The sequence below is a fragment of the Chelonoidis abingdonii genome, chromosome 6 (genome assembly GCF_003597395.2).
Source record: "Chelonoidis abingdonii isolate Lonesome George chromosome 6, CheloAbing_2.0, whole genome shotgun sequence".
NCBI lineage: Eukaryota > Metazoa > Chordata > Testudines > Testudinidae > Chelonoidis > Chelonoidis abingdonii.
In genome coordinates this window covers 116,306,349-116,326,492 of record NC_133774.1, presented here as the reverse complement: position 1 = coordinate 116,326,492, position 20,144 = coordinate 116,306,349, and the positions used below count along the sequence as shown (strand labels likewise).

The following is a 20,144-nucleotide window of genomic DNA, read 5'->3' as shown; positions in this document are numbered from 1 at the left end:
ACAGCAAATCGCTTTTTACCTCCAGGAGCAAGAGGAAATTCGGCTTCCCTTTTCAAAGAAATTACTTTTACAGAAATAAGGCTGTCAGATTGGGCTTCTATCTCAGGTTGTCCACAGACCAGCCACTGGGGAGATCAAAGTTGCACTAGATTCAAAGGTTCTAGACAGATCAAACTACAAGATTTTTTTGGGGGGGGGATGAATAGGATGACCTCAATTCTAGTCATCATTCATCCAAGGAACTTACTTGTGTCAAACTCTTAGGCAGGTATGCTTATCTCCATCAGACAGCTTCTAGAGTGCATATTCTGCAATCCCCCCTTCCCCCCCAAAAGCCTTTCCATTTGGGTTCTTAACAACTTGCCAAGAGTTTACTACAGGGTTGCCTGGTCAATTACGTGTATGTGTTTTGGGAGCCTTCCTATAACTTTTTTACGTGCTCCTCATGGACACTTATTGCCATAGGACATTAGCAACCTCAGAACTCAAGGTTATGTGGGAATGTGGATTCATTCTTTGGTTACAAGAAACAGATCTTCACAATTACTCACAGGTGGAGAATTATCTGAAGGGTCAAAGCAGGGATCATTCATCTTTAATCACCACTGTATTGATACCATAAATAGAAACTGAAGGACAGACTTCCAAAGAGCAGGAACCTGGCATGGTGCTTAGACATCAGTTACATACGGGTATAGACGTTGGGGACTACTTGTGAGAAACTGGAAGCACTGGCTTTCTGGTGGTGGTGGTGGTAGAAGATGCAGTACTAAAAGTTGTTTTAGATAATGTGATGGGGCAAGGCCAGATGGCTATAGAAAAGTAGTGGGAGATAGATATATTAGCCCTAGGTTAAATAAATCTGTTACCAGGATAAGTAAAATGGCAGCTGCTCTAGGTCAGTTAAGATGCCTGGGGCCAATTACAAGCTTTCCAGAAGGCAGAGAGGATGTTAGGTTGATTGGGACACCGGAAGCCAATCAGGTTGGCTGAAACTAGTTAAAAGCCTCCCGGTTAGTCTGGTGGTCATGCATGTCAGGAGCTGTGAGAAGTTGTGCTATTGGAGAGACTGAACTGTACACACCATATCAGGCACAAGGAAGGAGGCCCTAAGGTAAGGGTGAAGTGGAGCTTGAAGTGGGGGCTGCTGTGGGGCAGTAGCTCAGGGAATGGTACGTGTCCTGTTCCTAAAAGGTCAGCTACCATAGCTGATACTACTAGGGTCCCTGGGCTGGAGCTTGGAGTAGAGGGTGGGCCTGGGCTCCCTCTCTTTGCACTGTACGAGGGACAATAGCTTCTCCTCACCTCTCACTGGCTTATGATGAAAAAGGCTAGAGACAAGGGTCACAGTCTGCTGAGAAAGTGAAGGGTCACAGTGAGCTCTGAGGCTAGCAAAATCCATCAGGAAATGCAGGACCCACGGAGACAAGGACAGAGCTTTGTCACAATAGGTTTTGGGGATTTTGACTCAGTCTCTGACAGGACGTTATATATGTTGGTTGAGGTCCCGCTGCATAGAACCTACCTCTACTTCTTGATCTCTATGTCATAGGGCTTGACTGTTGTCTGACAAGCTCCGCTCTTTTTTTGGGTCACTGAAATAGCACATTCCATGGTCAAGTTAAATCCTTGAAATTCAATTGAAGGATGCTAACTTATACCTAGAAGGAATTAAGCAACCTGCTCTCTGTGTGTGAAGCAATGGTGTGATGTCTTGCGTCTCTGTCCTTCCCAGGAGATACCACTGCATTCTATGTGGGTTGTAGCCTCTCCATGTATCCATCTGAGCCAGAGGTAGAATGAATTGCAGTAATCTGTTCACATCCAGTAGGGAGGGATGTGTTTTTCTTTCCAGATGGAGATGATTTGCTTGATGAGAGGTTAAAGTCCTTGGCAGGTTCATCTCATTAGGCTCATCTCTCTTGAAGCAACTGCTTTTCATCTATATCTTTCTCTTCCAGATATAGATATTGCAATGTGGTACCCTTTTCTTTCACCAGGCAGGTTCAGATTTCCTTTCACAATGCATAGGATTTGCTCACAAAGCAGTCCTAAAATTGAGACGTCTTTAAGATTTCTAGAGATGTTGACCTGCATTTGAATCCCCCCCCCCTTGATATACTAGCATGTGAGAATTACAGCATTTCTTTGACTTGCCATTATGCCGTACAGGACAGATATAGAATGGTCTTCCAGTTAAGCTACCTGAACTGGGATTCATGAAATCTGGGTATATTCCCAGCTTTGCCACAGATTTCCAGCTGGACCTTAATCATGTCATGTAATCTTTAAGCCTCAATTGTCCATTGGTGTAATGGGGATACCTGCTTTCTCCTCACTTTGTCCCTTTAGATTGGGAGGTCTTCAGGTGGGGATTGTCTGAACCCTGCCTTGGAGAATGAGGCCTGCTCTCAGTTGAGGTCTCTGGAATAATGCTGGAATGTTTATATTAAAAAAATAAAAATAAAAAAAAAAATCATGCCAAGTGGCCAACGGAAAACAAAGTCTTAATACCAGGAGTGGTTCTGGACCTCCTCTACCAGTGGGCAACCAGAAACGTCAGAAGGGTATCATATGAGATCCTGCCTACAGAGTGAGTGTTTAAATCAGTGCCAGCCTCCAGCTTTGCTTCCTTTTCAGTGTAAACATATCCTGCAGTGATGCTACCGTCCTGTTACTAAATAAAGGGAGAAACCAGGAAACCTCTTTCAGTGGGTAGGCATTCATCTAGAGTCGCAAAAGGCTGCATGTGTTCAGGACAGTTGGATTAAATAGACTCTGCACTCTGAGGAATGATCCTTTAGCTGTTAGATCTTTCACAGGATAACCTCGGTGTTCTGTAAACTGTGCATTGATTGGTCTGTTTTCAGCTGGGAACACTTTAAAGATCAGTGATAAGATCAACTTGCACATCTTTATCCTAATTTCTTTCTGGTCTGTTTAATACAGAAGATGAATAGAGACTTGCCCAGGGTAGTACAAATGTATCCACCTTCATCTAGGAGCTCATTGTTCTCTTAGCTGCTATGGTTGGCAACACAACCAACTTTGAATTTTCCACTTAGACCTGCTCATGCACAGCTTGGTAAGAGACCCAAAGAACCATGTGACCTTTGTAACATGGCTGCTGATCCAGGTGTAAAGAGACAGCAGTTTAGGCAAAGTTATCCCTGTTTTTGTGACACGGTGCACTGAATGAAATATCAACTGCAACAAAGCCCATATACACTACATTTTGCAATCACTGCCTCAGCCTGACCCTAGAGCTTTTGGCTAATACCCCCAAAGAGCCATGTAGCAATGTATATTATCGTCTCTTCCTCAATGGAAGGATAGTTGATAGCTCACCTTTGTGTAGCCAGATCTGTTCAAATCATTGCTATCTGATGGGCATAAGTGATACTAACAGGGACCCTTACTGATGATCCCTAGTCTTTATGCTGAAAGTGACTGCACATAGAAAAACTGCTCAATCTCAGAGGTGATCCTTGTCAAGTCAAAGTTGACCCACACGTTGGTGAGACAGTGTGGGAAGCCTTCACTCCATTTGTCCGTGTTTGTCAATCTGGTACATTTTAATGAGCACCAACTTAAAATAACAAGACAGTCTGCTAAAAGATGGAACTGGTCTTGATGCTTCTGGTTCATATTTTGATGGAAATGATAAACTGCAGTGCTGGTTGTAAACACAAGGTCTGTGTTGGAACATAGTAGATTTGGGTCTAGTATTCATTTAATTTACACTCCGGGATAGAACTGTGTTAAGTAACACTTAATAAACGACACACTAGATTTCCTTCTGTAAAGAGTTTAAACTCAACCTCTGCAAAACTAATTTGTTGTGGCTTCAGTTTATGCACTGTTGGCTAAAACAAATGCTAGAGTGAACTGGCTCTTCTGACTTGAGGAGATTCATCAAAGTTAATGTGTTTAACGAGGCAACTTCAGATAGGGGTGGGTGGGTGTGTGTGTGTGTGTGTGTGTGTATAATATGGAAGATTTTCTGCTTAAAGCAGTGGTTTTCAGCCTGTGGTTCTGGACCTCTGGGAATGTGTACACGAAGAGTTCCAAAGGGGTCTGCACTGCTACTTAAAATTTTTTTAGGAGTCCACAAATGGGAGAAAAGGTTGAAAACCACTGGCTTAAAGCAAATAGAATGCTGGAAAATGCAAATTTTAAAGTTCAGGTGGAGGGCAGGGAGGACTTGCTCATTCATCGTGGAATTGCAGCAAACTTCATCATTTCCAGTTCTGAGGATAATATTAAATTGTCTAATGGTAATTGGGATTTGAATTTCTCTCTGCTTAGTGCTACAGCATTTCATTACTGGTAGTAAGATCCCAGAGGAAGAGTTCTTGACTCCTGGTATCCAAGCGGTTAAGTACTCCTAGTCTGAACCAAAAGAATCTGTCATAAGAATAGCATTTGAAAACCGCAGTATAATCATATTAAATAATATTTCTTTGCCTTTTGTTGAGCTGGCATAGAAAGGGGAGTTGATAAAATATCTGTGTGGCTTGCAGAAATGCTCAACCCCTTTGTTTTGAACAATCTGCTTCCTGTCGTCATCGTCTCTAAAGCATGTACCTTTCTCTCTTTTCAAAGCCAATTCGCAATTATTCCTAAACAGATACCATCTACAAGAAATTTCAGTCTGGAGTCAATTTGTGTTTTCAGGCTGATGAATATCCATTTGTTTTTAAATAAATTGTGCCACCACAGGATCCAAGAGTGTCAATTTTAAAGAAGTGAAAGTGCAAGGAAGTTTTAAAAGTAAAAGGAATCCCTGTTGATTCTAAGAAACGCTTCTAAAAGTGTCTTCAGGTGATAAACTACTCTTCCCTCGCCCCCCGAAAATATGGACTTGCCATAGATTACCACAGCACTGAGATGTATGGTGTGGTAATTATTAGTGCCAAGGAACTGGTGGAAGTTCTTTATTTGTGGAGACAATGTTCTGTCTTCGCATTTTTTTCAGCAGTTATTCTTGTTAGAGGACAAAAAGCTGAAATCTAGTAATGGATTATTTTTAAGAAAAGTATAAATCTCTTCATTGGTCACTGAGATTTGGAGAGAGTTAGTATTTTAAAAAAGTAGGTAAAAATACATAGCTTTGCTGTCTTTCCTTAGCCACTGTTTCAGAGCTGCTTTGTCTGAGAGGCACTGTCTTTACTACACTGCAGTTTGTAGGATAATGGAAAATTCCAGTAAAAACTGTTTTTAAATTGGTGTCTCCAGAGTAGCAGCGTGTTGAGTGTTGTATTATGTGTATCATCTTTAAATATTAAAATTGTAGGCTTTCTGGCTGCCTCTCAACTCTAGATTGTGTGCTGAGCAGTTTTGAGATTGCATAACCTTGATCTGTAGCCATTAAATATTCACCTGTTGAAATAGCTGTGAAAGTAATTTTTTTTAGCTGTTAATTCAATGCATATAGATTGCATGAATGGACTGCATATAGAATCAGTTAAGTAATTACTGTACTAACAAAAGCCTGGAGAAGAGATGCAGGGTGGGAATAAAGGATAGGAGACACTGTACTTTAGTTACCATACCGTAGGTAAAGCAACCAGTTTCTGTTGATTTTGTGTGTTAGTAGGGTTTACAAACTAATTAGCAATCCCAAGTAAGCAAATGCCTCTTGCAATGAAATTGGGCCATCTGTAGATACCAGTCCCTTCTATTTTTCTGACAGTCTTGAATTTTTCTTTAGGAGCACTAGTTTTGTTAAGCATAAATCATCAATTTGGCATAATGTTACTAGGAATTTTCTATTATAATTGAGCTTCCTGTCCTTTCCTTCCTTAGCTTTTTTTTAACACTCTTGCTCTTTCCCCTTAACATGACTCCTTTGACTTTTGTGACTAGATCACTAATGTTGCACACTTTAAGCATTAAACATATTTCTGTTGGTAGTCTAATACAAGAGCGCATTTCACTGCTGCTCTTTCCTGTGTAGCTTTCTGTTAATAACTGGTTAGATGAAGGGGGACATGTCATTCAGGTTTTTTCAGTTTTGATTAGCTGTTTGTGGCCCAAATGCTCCTCACTTTTACAGTGAAGCCAACTTGTAAGAATTACAGGTGAAACAAGACCTCTATGCAATTCAGCCCTTTCCCAAACAGTTGATATGAAAGGGGTTGCATTAGTGCTGCTAATCCAGTGAAAAGGATACTTACCTTTATGAGAATTTGAGTTTTGATTAAAATTTGTGTCCACTCCCTCTCTTCTCTCCTCCCCTCAAACAAAACCTATATTCAGGGTTCAGCCGTAGAGCACAAATAATAGAAAAGTAATGGTCCACCAGTTCAGCATGGAAGAACACACTTTCACTAGTCAGTCTCTGGGCTTGTCTACATTACCCGCTGGATTGACGGGCAGCAGTCGATCCAGCGGGGATTGATTTATCACTTCTAGTCTAGACGCGATAAATCGATGATGGGAGAACATCAGCCATCGACTTCCACAGTGAAGACACCACGGTAAGTAGATCTAAGTGTCGAATTCAGCTACGTTATTCACATAGCTGAAGTCGCATAACTTAAATTGATTCACCTCACATGCACACACGCTGTCCCTTCCAGTTTAGACTCGGTCTCTGTCAGACAAAAAGGTACAGAAAAAGAGAGATACGGTACTTTGGCAGATGCTTAGTCATTTTCTACTGTAATGTTAAGGGAAACGAGAGAAGGATAAATAAGAGGGAAGTACTTTTTAAAAGGTAACTATAGGTTTTCCTGTAACAAAAAAATTCATCTGAGATATGTAACAAACAGGGCATATTGTTCTATGGGTCTTGGTGTATGACTTCTTTGTGGTGGTTTTTGTCTTGCTGGCAGGGAGGAGAAAAGAGAACTAGGGTCCTGTGTTTTTCTTTAAAAACAGGAGTGAAACCTTATTCTGAACTGGCGCCACTGCTCTGCATAGAAATAATGTGTATTTCTACCCAGTTCAGTTGAATGGAGACAGACATGGTTTTATTTTAACTGAAAAATCATCTTGCTGCCATGTTGCCTAAACATCTACACCTTCCCTGGTATGTCTGCTTTCATGGCAGAGAGCAGATCTCCTCTTCCCTCTCTCTCAGCCTTGTGTATGGATTCCTTTCTCCTATTAAACTAGTTTTCCTCCCATTTTTTTCTCTCACACTTTGGAAGCATGAAGTGTAGGTTTGAAACAGATGCCTTTAGCATTAGAAATCCGCCTTACAAGTCGCCCAGCGTTTATTCCTCCCCCATAGTGTTCTGTAGTTGACCTTCTCCTGTACCCAGCAGCTCAGTTGCCTCCTAATGTACAGCAATGTGAATTGAGGATGTTGGGAGAAGAGAGGGGTGTCAGCCAAAGGCAGTTCTAGCATCTGACGCTGAGTTGCATCCCCTCCCAGGACTACCATGGAGGTAGCAAGCTGGGATGCCATTGCCTTAAGACTGCTATTAGTGATTTTATTTTTTGTTTTGGAACCAATAATGCCGTTCTGCTTTTCACCAGAGCCTACAAAGAAATCGGAATACAAACTCCCTCATTCGGGCACTGTGCAATGTCTTGGGTGGAGAAATATCAGCTCTGTTAAGTGTACGTGCAAAAGTGTTGCCTGATCTTCAATGCATAATTTTTTTTAAGCAGTACAAAATTGAGTTGTCATTCTCTGTGGATCAGGCAGTAGATAAACAATTAAATAATGTCTATTTATAGAGACATAGAAATATCTGGAATTCAAAGCTCATTGAATAGACTTAGCCCAACATTTATAAATGTTGTTAATTATGGTTTGTAGAAACCTCTTGGTAGGAGATGGTATCTGACCTGCAGTCACCTCTTTCCTTTATTTATAGTGACTTCTTGTGTTAGACTATTTCATTACTCTTTCCCTACATAACATATGGATGATATGTCACTGCTTGCTACTTCCTTTGAGTGCTAGCATCTGTCTAGAACAATGGATCTTATGCAGGCAAGAGGCAAAACTTTTGTTTTTCACCTGTAATTTTAAACTTGGTATGGAGCCACTACTTTGGATAGAACGTCTCTGTATGTCTATATTGTAGTACACCTCTACCCGAATATAACACTGTCCTTGCGAGCCAAAAAATGCGTCCCCTACGAGCTATTCTTCCAGCCGCTCTACAACCTCCAGAAGCCAGCCCTCTAATAGCTTATGCCTGGGTCACTTTGAGTTACCATGAGAGCTAGAAACCTTTTTTAATGAAAGCTGAGCTTCTGAAGCAGTGAATTTCACAGCAAAATCTGTGGCTGCAGGAAACACAGGACTCTGCTTGCGTGGCCCACATCTCAGTAGTATCTGAGCGCTTCAGACACTTTTTTTTCCCTCACATCGTTCTAATATCCCCATTCTCCAGTTACAGAGCAGAGAAAACAAGTGACTTGCCAGAGTTGTCAGTAAATCTACAATAAGGCTAAGAATGGAATCAGGGTATCTGGGTTCACAATCCAGCGCCTTTTGTCACAGATTACTTCAGTTACGAATTATAATAACTTTCCTCAGCTCGGCAGTTATGCATCTGTTCCCCTCATATTGATACACTAACTTTCCATAGCAACGTCTTAAATTTTTCATCTGCCCTATGTGGGGCTGTTAAGAAACAAGAATTCTGCAATGTGTGAAATGAACAATCTGTGCTTGAAGTACCTGTTACCCTACCTTTTCTCATCTCTACCCTTTTGTTGATCTAGTTGAAAACATTTGTAAACTGATTTGGTAAAATATCTACCTATGCCGTGGATAACTTACCTTACCTAATACTGTGACATGGTCATAATCAATTTTTACTACTGTAGCCTTGATGCCATTCAATTAGCTTACTAGCACAGGTTACAGGACTGCAGATATTCTAGACATTTTCCCCATGTGAAATGTCTAGCAATAAGTACTCAGTGTGGTGGGAGATGCCTGAAAGTAGTCTTAAGTGGACATACGATAGGGCAGAGGTTCTCAAACTGTGGTCCATGGACCACCAGTGATCAGCGAGCTCCATTCAGGTGGCCCATGGATAGTTCCGTCTAAGGTGCACATCTGAGCTTCTGCACAAGAGAAAATAAAGGGCCAGCCACTTAATTAGTGGAGCTGTGCAGGCGTGGCTCCACTAATTAGGTGCCTGGAGAAGACGTACATGTAAGGTGAGGTGGTGGCCTTGGGGAGAATAGGGGGTAGGTGGGAGGGGGCAGTGGGGTGAGAAGAGGGGGTGGGGGGAATCTGGGACATGCAGGGCTGTGACGGCCAGAGAAAGAGGCAATTTTCCTCAGCTCCAGAGCTGTGGTTGCCATGGAGAGACGCCCCCCGCCCCCACCTCTGTGGTTGCTGTGGCAGAGGAGAGACCCTCCTCCTTCCCAGCCCCAGCTTGGGGGCTGCTGCAGCAGTGCGGAGAGGGCACATCCATCACATTAGAAAGGTAGACTACTGATATTAAAACAGGAGTTGTGTGCTTTTATTTGTAGAACAAAAAAATCTAGTTATTAAGAGGTTTTTTTAATATAGCATTTTTATCCAAAGCGCTTTACAATAGTTAGCTAATGCTACAAACAACATTTAGAAAGATCGTTAAGTGGTCTGCCGAGAACCTCAGCAATTTTCAAGTGGACCACGAAAAAAAGTCTGAGAACTACTGCCATAGATTTTTAGCACTATGGAGGTTATTGGGTGGCAAGAATGGAAAGCTAATGCTAGAATTGAACAAAATCTGCTTTTAAAGTGCACAAATTTCTGCTCGCAGGCTTGCCCTCACCAATGCAAATGGGCAAACTGTTTCATTTGGTGGTATAGTAACTGACCAAAGTATCAGTGAAATGTTTTGTTTTGATTAATAAAAGTTAATCTTTACTGCTGCGGGTTCCAGCTAGCTGGCAGAATGTGATCGTTTTCTATATGCCAAAATGAGAATACTGTTTAATTACTTCTGGTTGACTGATGTGCTGGTAGTGTTACTTAGTCTCTCTTGTAGTCTAGCTCCTAGTGGGCACTTTAAAAATCATTGATTTATGATACCTAATGAGTAGCCGTGTTTGTAGTCTTGTCACAGAGATCCTGGGCTGTATGGAAATAAAGTTCTTTTGGATTGGATAAATGTCAAATAAGGGGTGTGGGGAGAAATGATCATCAAGACTAATAAAATGTAACCTCTCTAGCCAGTCTAAATGGAAAGATGTCAATTGATACATTCTGCCCCTTGTCCCCTGTTTGTAGAGACTTTTGATTTTAATGTGATGTTTGGCGATAAAAGTGACTGTTCAGCTATGTTGACCTCAGTGGGAGCGCTGGATGCTTAGCATGTTGGGAAATCAGGCTGCTGCTTTAAGGGCTTAAGGATTTAGGAGCCTGATTTTAGGCCATAGTCCTGAAAACCTTGGCAGAAATGTTTATCCCCATTGTAGCTAGGTGTCTTGAGTAGTCCTTCTTAAAGTAACTGGCTAGAATTTCCCAATATCTGATGTCCGAGAATCTGGAGAACTTAAACTATCAGTCAGATTTGGTTGTGAGACCCTAGCATTATTTCAAAATGTGCAAAAAAACTAGTGTGGCATACAGCCACCCTGGCTACTTATTCTTAAAAATAGTTATAAAGTTTAGCCCTGTTTATCTAGTTCTGACATTTAGGAATGATTGTATTTTATTTGGGAGAGTCAGACAAATTTGCAAGAGGAACAGGACAACACTTTCAGTACTAGAGTAGAGAAGCTGCTAATGTGTTGGATTGCCTTTCTTAAGGCATCTATGACATTGATCTCAAAGCTAACTTTAAATCTTGCATTTTTAGTGTGTAGGGAGATTTTAATGAATGGATAAAAATAGAACAGATTTTTCTGATAGGATATTTTTCTGTTTTAATCTCATCACAAAAGGGCTTAAACTAGTGTCAAAAGAGCACTTTTATTCCAACAGCTGGCTTAAGTGTCCATTCACACACAACTCTTTTTTTTTCCTTTCCTCTGGAATACGGCTTTAAATTACAACTTAACTAGCTTGAGGTACTCAGTAAATCCTATTACTTTGCCTTGTGGTGTTCTTTTGATTGTTTGACACTTAAGGCAACATTTGAAATAAGTTTTAGCTCACTGAGCAGTATTTTTGTAATTACCTTGTAGTCATTTGAATAAGTGGGAGGCACAATTTTTGTGTCCCATTTGAATCATGGTCTGAGTAGGTTTTTTTAAAATGAATTACCCTCCCTTTCCCAAGGTTTCCTATGCGCGACCAAGTTCAGCTTCTATCAGAGATGCAAATTTGTACGTCAGTGGACTTCCAAAAACAATGACCCAGAAGGAACTGGAGCAGCTCTTTTCTCAATACGGACGCATTATTACTTCTCGTATTCTAGTTGACCAAGTCACTGGTAAGTAGGCAGCTGCTCTGCACTACCTCTTTCACTTTCTCAGACTGGCAGGTTGTGAAATATTCCACCTTCCAAGGCAGCAGACTTGCCTCCAGAACATATCAAAGATATATGTGGGCCAGAAAATACAATTTTCTGCTGGAATTGTTCATAAATATGCATAGACAAAAATAGATTGTGGAGTGTAGTGAGCCAGCCTGAGTCGTTTCTACCCTGAAGGTGCAGGTTTGAAGCCTGTTTCATGGCTTGTAATAAATTTACAGCTGCTATAATCTTCATTTCCAAGCTGCTGCATGAAAATAGTCCCCATGCTCCTTATAAAATGCTAATAAACAATCTTTTTATAAAAAGCAAAATTTTATGCAGTAATGCACAGCTAGTTCTATCAGGCTGGGATTACACAAGACCCGAACTGGTAATTGTTGTTAAGACTGTTTTCAAGGTTGCATCATCTACTATGGTCACATAGAGTATGAGCTTCGAGATCCTTAGGAGCAGGTAAATTCTGTACTTAGCAGTGCTAGCACAGGCTAAAAGCAAACTGGGAACTCTGGTAGATTAGATACTCTTTTTGCATGTGCTTCCGATACAGGCTGGATGCCGCAAAATGTCCAGTGGCATCTTTTACTAGTCTGATTTCGACAGTATGTGTAATTTCTATATACTCATGACAGTTCAACTGGCTGACTTAAATTTCGATAGTAGTATATCCTCTGCCTACACCAAAGTTGTTTTGTAAAGACGGGCAACAAATATCAAATTAAAAAGGTGATGTTTTCATGGACTGTAGTTAAACAATGTACAACAAGGGCTGGGGCATAGAGAAGGATTCTCGTCTCAATCCTTTCGGTCCCTTCCGTTCCCCTGACTATTTCAAGTCTGTTTTTCCTTTCTAATTTCACTGACCCCCATAATGTCAGTTTGGTGGATGGAAATTCCAACTATAATGTCAGTGTAGTTTGACCAAATAGTGGGAAAGAAACATTTTTGACCTTTCTAATTTTTTCTCTAAACAGGATGTAAAATAAAAGTAAACTCATGCTTTCAACAAAGTTCTAACACCAAATTTGTATGTTTTATGTATAATAGTGTGTGCAAACTTATCAATAATTAGTGAGCAATTGCATGTAGGTATTCTGTAGCTGGAAAAACTGAGAGATGCATGTTGCAATCTGCACAAGTGAATTTTGTGGTAGAGCCAGAATTAGAATATGCAGTTTTCCAGTCCCAAGCCCTAAAAACAATCCACTAAATAAAATACTTGTTACATTTCTCAAGAGTATTCATGTGCAAATAGCATGTATGGTCTGGTACCAAAACAAACAGGTGAATAGGCTTGTAAAATTTATAAATATACAGTGTGTAGTACACTCTAAATACAGTGGGAAGAAGACCCTAAATACACATTCTCATAAGAATTAATATAAACTGTTTTTCATCCTAGAGAAGTATTATGCAGCCTTCTAAGTATTTTTTTTCACACCTTTTTCTAAAGGTAAAGGGAAGAGTTAGATTCAAAATTATCTGAATAATAATGTTGTGACACAAACTGACAGATAAATGCAAAGTTGAGCCTGTGAATTCAGCTCTTTGAACTTCCTTACTCTTATTCCTTCTCATTTTGATGTTAAGTTGTCATTGATTGTTAATAGAATATTTTTTTTCCTTTTAAAAGTAATTTCAAAAACAGCTTGTGGGTAAACTTCTAACTTTTCCTTGTCCTTTCTCTGTTGAAACAAAATGCAATAGGCCTATGATTAATTGCAGTTTTCCTCCCATTCACGTTAATTTGTCCAAGTAAACTAAATTCATTTTAAGCCACTTATTTGAGGTTTAATGTGCTCCTTAGAACTTCCCTCTGTCTTTTTTTTACTGTTAGTACCCTCCTTGCTTCCTGCCCGCACCAAATGTTTCCATCTTGCCTCCTCCCTTCCACAATATATCTTAAATAATCTATAGACAAGCAGAGCTGGAAATAGGCTTTTGTTGAGGGAGATAAAATGCTGTGCAGTGAAATATTGAAATCATGCATCAAATTTATAGGAATGTGAACTCTGAAAATTCAAAAAGCAGAAATTCCCATTCTTTGCAATCCAGAACCTGTACTTCAGTCTTGAACATGGCACAGTGATTGTAGGGCATCGTTTCTCCAGTGCACCCTAGCAGGAAGTGGGGGGACATTGCTACTATATTTTAATTCAAAAATAGTTTAGTCTTTTGCTCCTTATCTAGTCTACTGTATGGCTGGTTCTGAAGTCTTCTTCAAAATGCCAGGTAAAGATAAGTCTAGAACAGAGGTGGGCAAACCCCAACCTGCGGACCACATCCGGCCTGCAGGACCCTCCTGTTCATCCCCTGAGCTCCTGACCCGAGAGACTAGCCCCGGCCCCTCCCCTGTGGTTTCCTCTCTCCCGCAGCCTCAGCTCGCTCTGGCACAGTGCTCTGGGTGGCAGGGCTGCGAGCTCCTGGGGCAGAGCCCAGGCTGACCCGGTGCTCTGTGCTGTGCAGTGGCTTGGCTAGCTCCTGTCAGGCAGCACAGCTGCCTGTACTGCTGCTCTGGGTGGCATGGCTGTATCGCCACCAGCCACTGCTGCTCCAGGCAGCGCAGTAAGGGGGGGTGGTTAGAGGGCAGGGGAGTTTAGGGTGGGGCTGGTGGTGGTGATGGTCAAGGGGCAGGGATGTGGATAGGAGTTGGGGCAGGGAAAAGAGGGGTTGAATGGGGGTAGTAGTCCCAGGGGGAGGGGGCAGTCAAGAAGGAGTGGGGATTGGATAGGGTGGGGGGCAGTCAGGGGCAGGTGTTCAGGGGGCCGACAGGGAGAACGGGTGACTGGATGGGGCAGGGATCCCAGGGGGGCAGTTAGGAATGAGAGGAGGGGTTGGATGTCGTGGGGGTTGTTGGGGTGGATGTGACAGGAGTCCTGGGGGAGCTGTCAGGGGCAAGAAGCGGGGGGGGGTCGGATGGGGGTAGGGGGGGCCAGGCCACACCTGGCTGTTTGGGAAGGCACAGTCTCCCCTAACCAGCCCTCCATACAATTTTGGAAACCTAATGTGGCCTTTGGCCAAAAAGTTTGGCCACCCCGGTCTAGAATCAACTAACATTACTTCTGATTTCCCCCCCCTCCCCCAACCGCTTGAATCCTGTCACAGCTAGAATTTCCTTTCCCCTCCCCAGTCTCCTTTGCATAGAGACTGGCTCAGATGTACTGTTTGGCCTGTTGTATTCCTAATTGATAGGATTGGATTGGGTAGTATTAGAAAAGTCACATTTTGTACTTGTTGCCAGAACTGTCTGCTGCTGGAAGTTTCTTGTTTATAGTAACTTGTAAATGTACATTTAATCTTACTAATGTTGGGCATTCTACAAGTCTCCTGAATTAATCAACATGTTCTTCTTTCATCCAATGCAGGGGTATCAAGAGGTGTAGGATTCATCCGATTTGACAAGCGGATCGAAGCAGAAGAAGCTATCAAAGGTTTGAATGGGCAGAAGCCTCCAGGTGCCACAGAGCCAATCACCGTAAAGTTTGCTAACAATCCAAGCCAAAAAACCAATCAGGCCATCCTTTCCCAGCTGTATCAGTCTCCAAACAGAAGGTATCCAGGACCTCTAGCTCAGCAGGCTCAACGCTTTAGGTAAGTCAAATATGTTACGTTTATGGCTGAGCCATTGAATTCTAGAATTCCCATGGGCCTGCCCATTTCAGTTTCCTCCTGAAGTGATCCCCCTCCCCACCCTTCATAAGAGACTTGATGTTTTTGAAAGTCTTTCAAATGCATGGTGCAGAACAATTTTTTAAAAAAAAATCACTGCCATCTATCCAGACCAGAGTCTAAATATCTAGTAAACTATTTAATTAGCAACATTTAATGTTAAGCCAGGATATTTTTTCCCAAGCCAGCATCGGTAGAGAGCCATGATTTTTAAAATTACTTTAATTTCTTAAGAGTATTATTGACTTCATAAGCAAGTCAATTCAGTTAACATGGGTTTAGACAATTTAATTTCCTCCTTGGCCATATGGTGTGCCACAGCCAAAACACAACCCCTATCCTACCTTTCACTTACCTTTTTGTTTCTAGTTAGAGATCTAAATTCTGCACGCCATACATCTTGTTTGACCCTGTACTTCCATTCTGAAAATGTAGCCACATATCTTGTGTACTTTTTTTGTGGATCTTTTTTCCCCATGCTCTTGAGTTTACAGCCATAAATGTTTCTCGGTGATATTTAGTGTATCGAAAAGGACAGAAGGTGAGAAGAGAGTGAAACAAATACTGTATTATCTACATTCATAAACCCAATGGGTTTTTTCCATCAGTGATTTTATTTTTTGCCCTTTTTTCTGGGATGTGTGACTAGAATGCATTAAACGTTGAAAGCTTAAATAGACAGTAAAAAAAAGTCTTTGTTCTTGCTAAGTAAAAACTGGATCAGCTGGTAGATCCTTGAAAAGTATGCACACAGTTACCAAAGCTGCAAGTTGGCCACACTCACTAGAAGGCTGAATGCCCAAACAAACATAGACCACATTTTTGGCAGACATTCTAAACATTTATTTACATCTCCGCTAAGCAGCTCACCAGTGACTACAGTCGTATAGCTCCACAACCTCTTCATATTTGGTGCTGGTGACATGAAATGCCCCCCTGCCCAGTAATGCTTCTGTGCTGACCAGGCAGTCTGTGTTAGGGGAAAGGGTAACTGGTTTAATTCAGTATTCAGTGGATTTCCTTAACTAGGGTATAAAAAGATTACTAAGCTACAGAAAACCGCTGAATATTGAATAAAAATAGACTTGCCCTTTTTCCATATGCAGACTGCCTGCTCCAGTACTGACTGCAGGAGTGGAAATTGCACTGCTAAGACGACACATCCCAGAATGCACTGTGCTGAAGTAAGATCATGGGGAGTTGTTTTGCGGACCCGAAAACAGAGGTAAATAACTCTTGCTGTCAAGGCCTCTGTCTTGTGGCATTCAGCACCTTCTGGTAAGATTGGCCATCAAAGTCCCGAGTCATTCCTGTTTTAAGTACAGTTGTTCCATTAAAAAGTCTATTTTCTTATTATAGCCATTATAACAGGTAACTCTAATACTATGGTATAGTATCTGTAAGTGCTAGCTTTTTAATAGTCATCATGGTGTCTGTCTCAGTCTTTTTTAATCTAGTTATGTGAATAATAGGGATATGCCAGCAATTACTATTCCCTAAAGGACCCCATGTATTGCACAGCTATGGAATTTATTCTGTTCTGATATCCTGGAACATAATTTTGCAGGTTTAATATGAAATAATCTTCCTAGTTGATAGAGTGCAAACAGATGCAGTGATGTCTGCTGGTGTCTGAAAGCAGCCTGAAACAATTGCTGTGAGGGAAATATTAATTCCTATCAAACCCAACAATAAGGCATAGTATTTTTTTGTAAAATTTTGTGTTCAAAACGTTGTATGGACACTAATTGAATCTCACAATCTCTGAGTTAGATGGATAAGTATGGTCTTCCCCATTTTTACAGGTGCGGGAGGTGAGGCAGAGAAGTGAAATTACTGGCTAAAGGCCACACAGTGAATCAATGGCAGAGGCAGGGTTAGAATTTGGGGCCTTCTGACTCATTCCTCCAGAACATGCTGTCTTGTCAAAAGGGTGTTAACTTTTAAACTGTCATAATTTTACATCCATTCTATACATCTTAGAGCTTGTATAGCTGACATTGTAGTATATAAGCTCTTCTTATTTCGTTTGTTGATTACTTCACGAAAAACATCTAGCTAATATGTTGGTTCCATAATCCCCAATATCTCTCAAACTTCCCTCAAATAGCTTCTGCTGTACAGTTACATGGTTTTTGATAAACAATTTGGTAGTATCCTGAAAATGTATGGCCAACATAAAATTTTAATTAAATTTCAAATTGAAGAACACAAGGGATATTCTGTTGTACTGATTATTATCAGGCCCTTCTGAACTGTTCTGTTGAGTACCCAGAAATCAAGGCATCCAAAATCACTCTTACATCTTGTCCCGTTGTTTTTAAATTTAATCTGAAACTCTCACTGAATTTCCAGTGTGGTGCGCTGGAGCACTGTAGAATCCAGAGCCTGTAACTCAGTTTAAGTCAAGCTCACCAGTGCATGGAGCCTTACTTCGGCCATGTTTGCACAAACAAGTAATACTGCTGTAACTACAGCTGTCTAGCTATACTGGTACAAACTCACTCAGGTGCTTAAACAGTGTGGCTTCGTTCCTGCACAGGAAGAAGAATAAGCTACACTGGTATAAGCTACCTTTATACTGGTTATTCTTCTTCGAGTGATTGCTCATATCCATTCCAGTAGGTGTACGTGCCGCGTGTGCACGTTCGTCGGAGACTTTTACCCTAGCAACTCCAGCGGGCCAGCAGAGTGGCGCCGCCATGGCGGGTAATATATACCCCTGCCGGCCCGCCCGCCCCTCAGTTCCTTCTTACCGCCGTGTCGGTCGTTGGAACTGTGGAGCGCGGCATAGCTGTCCTCCACGTCCCTAGCTTCTCTTCGTTCATTGTTCTAGTTCTACTCTTAGTTTTAATTATAGTTTACGTAGTATAGTATAGTTGTAGTTTATAGTTCTCGTGTATATAGTTAGCGGGTTCGGGGCGCTAGCCCTCTCCCGCGCCGGGCTCATGGCTGGTTCGCCGGGGTTCAAACCGTGCTTGGCCTGTAAAAAGCCGATGCCCACCAGCAATCCCCATGATGCCTGATTGAAGTGCCTGGGGGAATCGCACATATCCGAGAAGTGCCGCATTTGCAAGGCCTTCAGATCGAGGACCAAGAAGGAGCGAGACCAGCGCCTCAAGATGCTCCTGATGGAAGCGGCACTTAACCCTGCGTCCTCAGCACCGAGTGCCGCTTCGGCTCTGGCACCGGATCTCTCCGGCGCTGCGAAAACACCACGGCACCGCCTTTCTCCGGCACCGGCTCACGGGAAGAGGCCCTCGACGTCCTCTACCCTGGCTAAACAGCCTCGGAAGGAGCACCCGGCGCCGGCGCTGACGCCGGCCGTGTTGGCCGTGTCAGGGACTTCGTCGACTCCGGGCCCGGCAGGTCCGTCGAGTCCGATCCCTCCCAGCTCCCCGCCAAGATCTGGGGTAGAGCTGATGGTCCCGTCCACGCCCGAGACCTTCTCGTCGGCCAGGGACCTCATCGCTTTAATGGAACCTGTGCTGCCCCAACCCCCGGCACCGCCGGTGCGGGTTCTACAATCAAAGGGCAAGCCTACACCGGTGCGAGCACTGTCCCTGGACTCTCTGGCTCAGCACCGGTCAAGATCTCGGCACTGATCTCGATCCCGAGGGAGGTCTCACTCGCGGTCCCGGCGCCGCTCTCCACGACGGCACCTGTCGTACTCGCAGCGCAGGTCGTCTTCGCGCTGGTCTCGATACTCCCGGCACCTTTCTGGCTCCAGCCACTGTTACCGGCACCGGGACTCGGAGTCGTTCCCGCCATCGACGGTCCAGATCCCGGTCGACCTCCCGGCACCGAGCTGGTGGCAGGTCCCGGTCTCGATCGTGGTACCGGTATGGCTCACGGCACCGATCTCTGGCACCAAGGAGGTCTTCGCTGTCTGTAGCGCAGGACCCGTACAACTCCCACTCGGCTCCTCCATGGCCCTCTCGCCAAGGCTCTGTCTTTTCACAGGCGGACAGTGTGTACCTAGAAGCTGAAAGACCCACCGCCCTCTTTTTCCGAGGGTCAGCAGGAGCATGGTCCGCAGCAGTGGGGCTTCTGGACCCCTTGGGCGTATCATCAAGCCCAGGGCCCTCAGCAAATTCCCCCATGATCATCTGTCTCAGAGCACAGGGCTCCGGAGGCTACTTCTTCACGCCCTCCTCCATCCCCTACAGAAGAGCGGTCGTCTCATCCTCCGGATGCTGAGCTCCTGCAAGAGTCAGAAGCAGTGCTCCAGTCAGAGCCGCCACCAGACCCGCTCCTGCCAAGTCTCTCCTCGTCGTCCTCCCCAGGTGAGGCAGTGGCGGGGACGACATCCACCAGTCCCCCCCCACTGGACCTAGGGCACACCAGGATCTCCTCAGGCGCGTGGCGCAAAATATGAACATCCAGGCTGAGGAGGTCTCCGAGATCGAGGACCCAGTCGTGAGCATACTCTCAGCGGACGCGCCCACTCGTGTCGCCCTGCCCTTCATAAGGACCATCCAAGCCAATGCCACCACCATCTGGCAGTCACCAGCTTCCGTTTCCCCCGCTGCTCGGGGTGTGGAGCGTAAATACATGGTCCCTTCGAAGGGCTATGAGTACTTATATGTCCACCCACCCCCATGTTCCTTCGTCGTTCAATCTGTGAATGAGAGGGAACGCCATGGACGTCAAGCTCCGGCCCCCAAGTCTAAGGAGGCGAGGCGTATGGACCTGCTTGGCCGCAAGGTCTATTCCACAGGAGCCGTGCAGCTGCGGGTGTCCAACCAGCAAGCTCTGCTCAGCCGCTACTCCTACAACACCTGGACGGTGGCTGATAAGTTTAAGGAGCTCCTCCCGCAAGACGCTCGTCAGGAGTTCGCTGCTCTCCTTGACGAAGGGAAAAAGGTTTCACGCACTTCCCTACAGGCGGCTTTGGACGCTGCAGACTCGGCCGCCAGAACTCTGGCCTCTGGAGTCACTATGCGCCGCATCTCGTGGCTTCAGGTCTCTGGCCTTCCTCCGGAACTCCAATATACCATCCAGGACCTTCCGTTTGAGGGCCAGGGCCTGTTTTCGGACAAGACTGACCCTCGGCTGCAAAGCCTCAAAGATAATAGGGTCATTATG

General features: G+C 43.6%; 1 protein-coding gene across 6 annotated transcripts in view; it reads left to right on the top strand.

Annotated features, from left to right (window-relative positions):
* ELAVL2 (ELAV like RNA binding protein 2) overlaps positions 1 to 20,144 on the top strand; it is a 159,130-nt gene that overhangs the window by 125,483 nt on the left and 13,503 nt on the right. For all 6 annotated transcript variants that reach the window (XM_032795438.1, XM_032795437.1, XM_032795436.1 and 3 more), the window contains 2 exons: positions 11,192 to 11,345; positions 14,753 to 14,978. In XM_032795438.1, the coding sequence (XP_032651329.1) occupies positions 11,192 to 11,345; positions 14,753 to 14,978 (380 nt within the window). The remainder of the gene's footprint in view (positions 1 to 11,191; positions 11,346 to 14,752; positions 14,979 to 20,144) is intronic.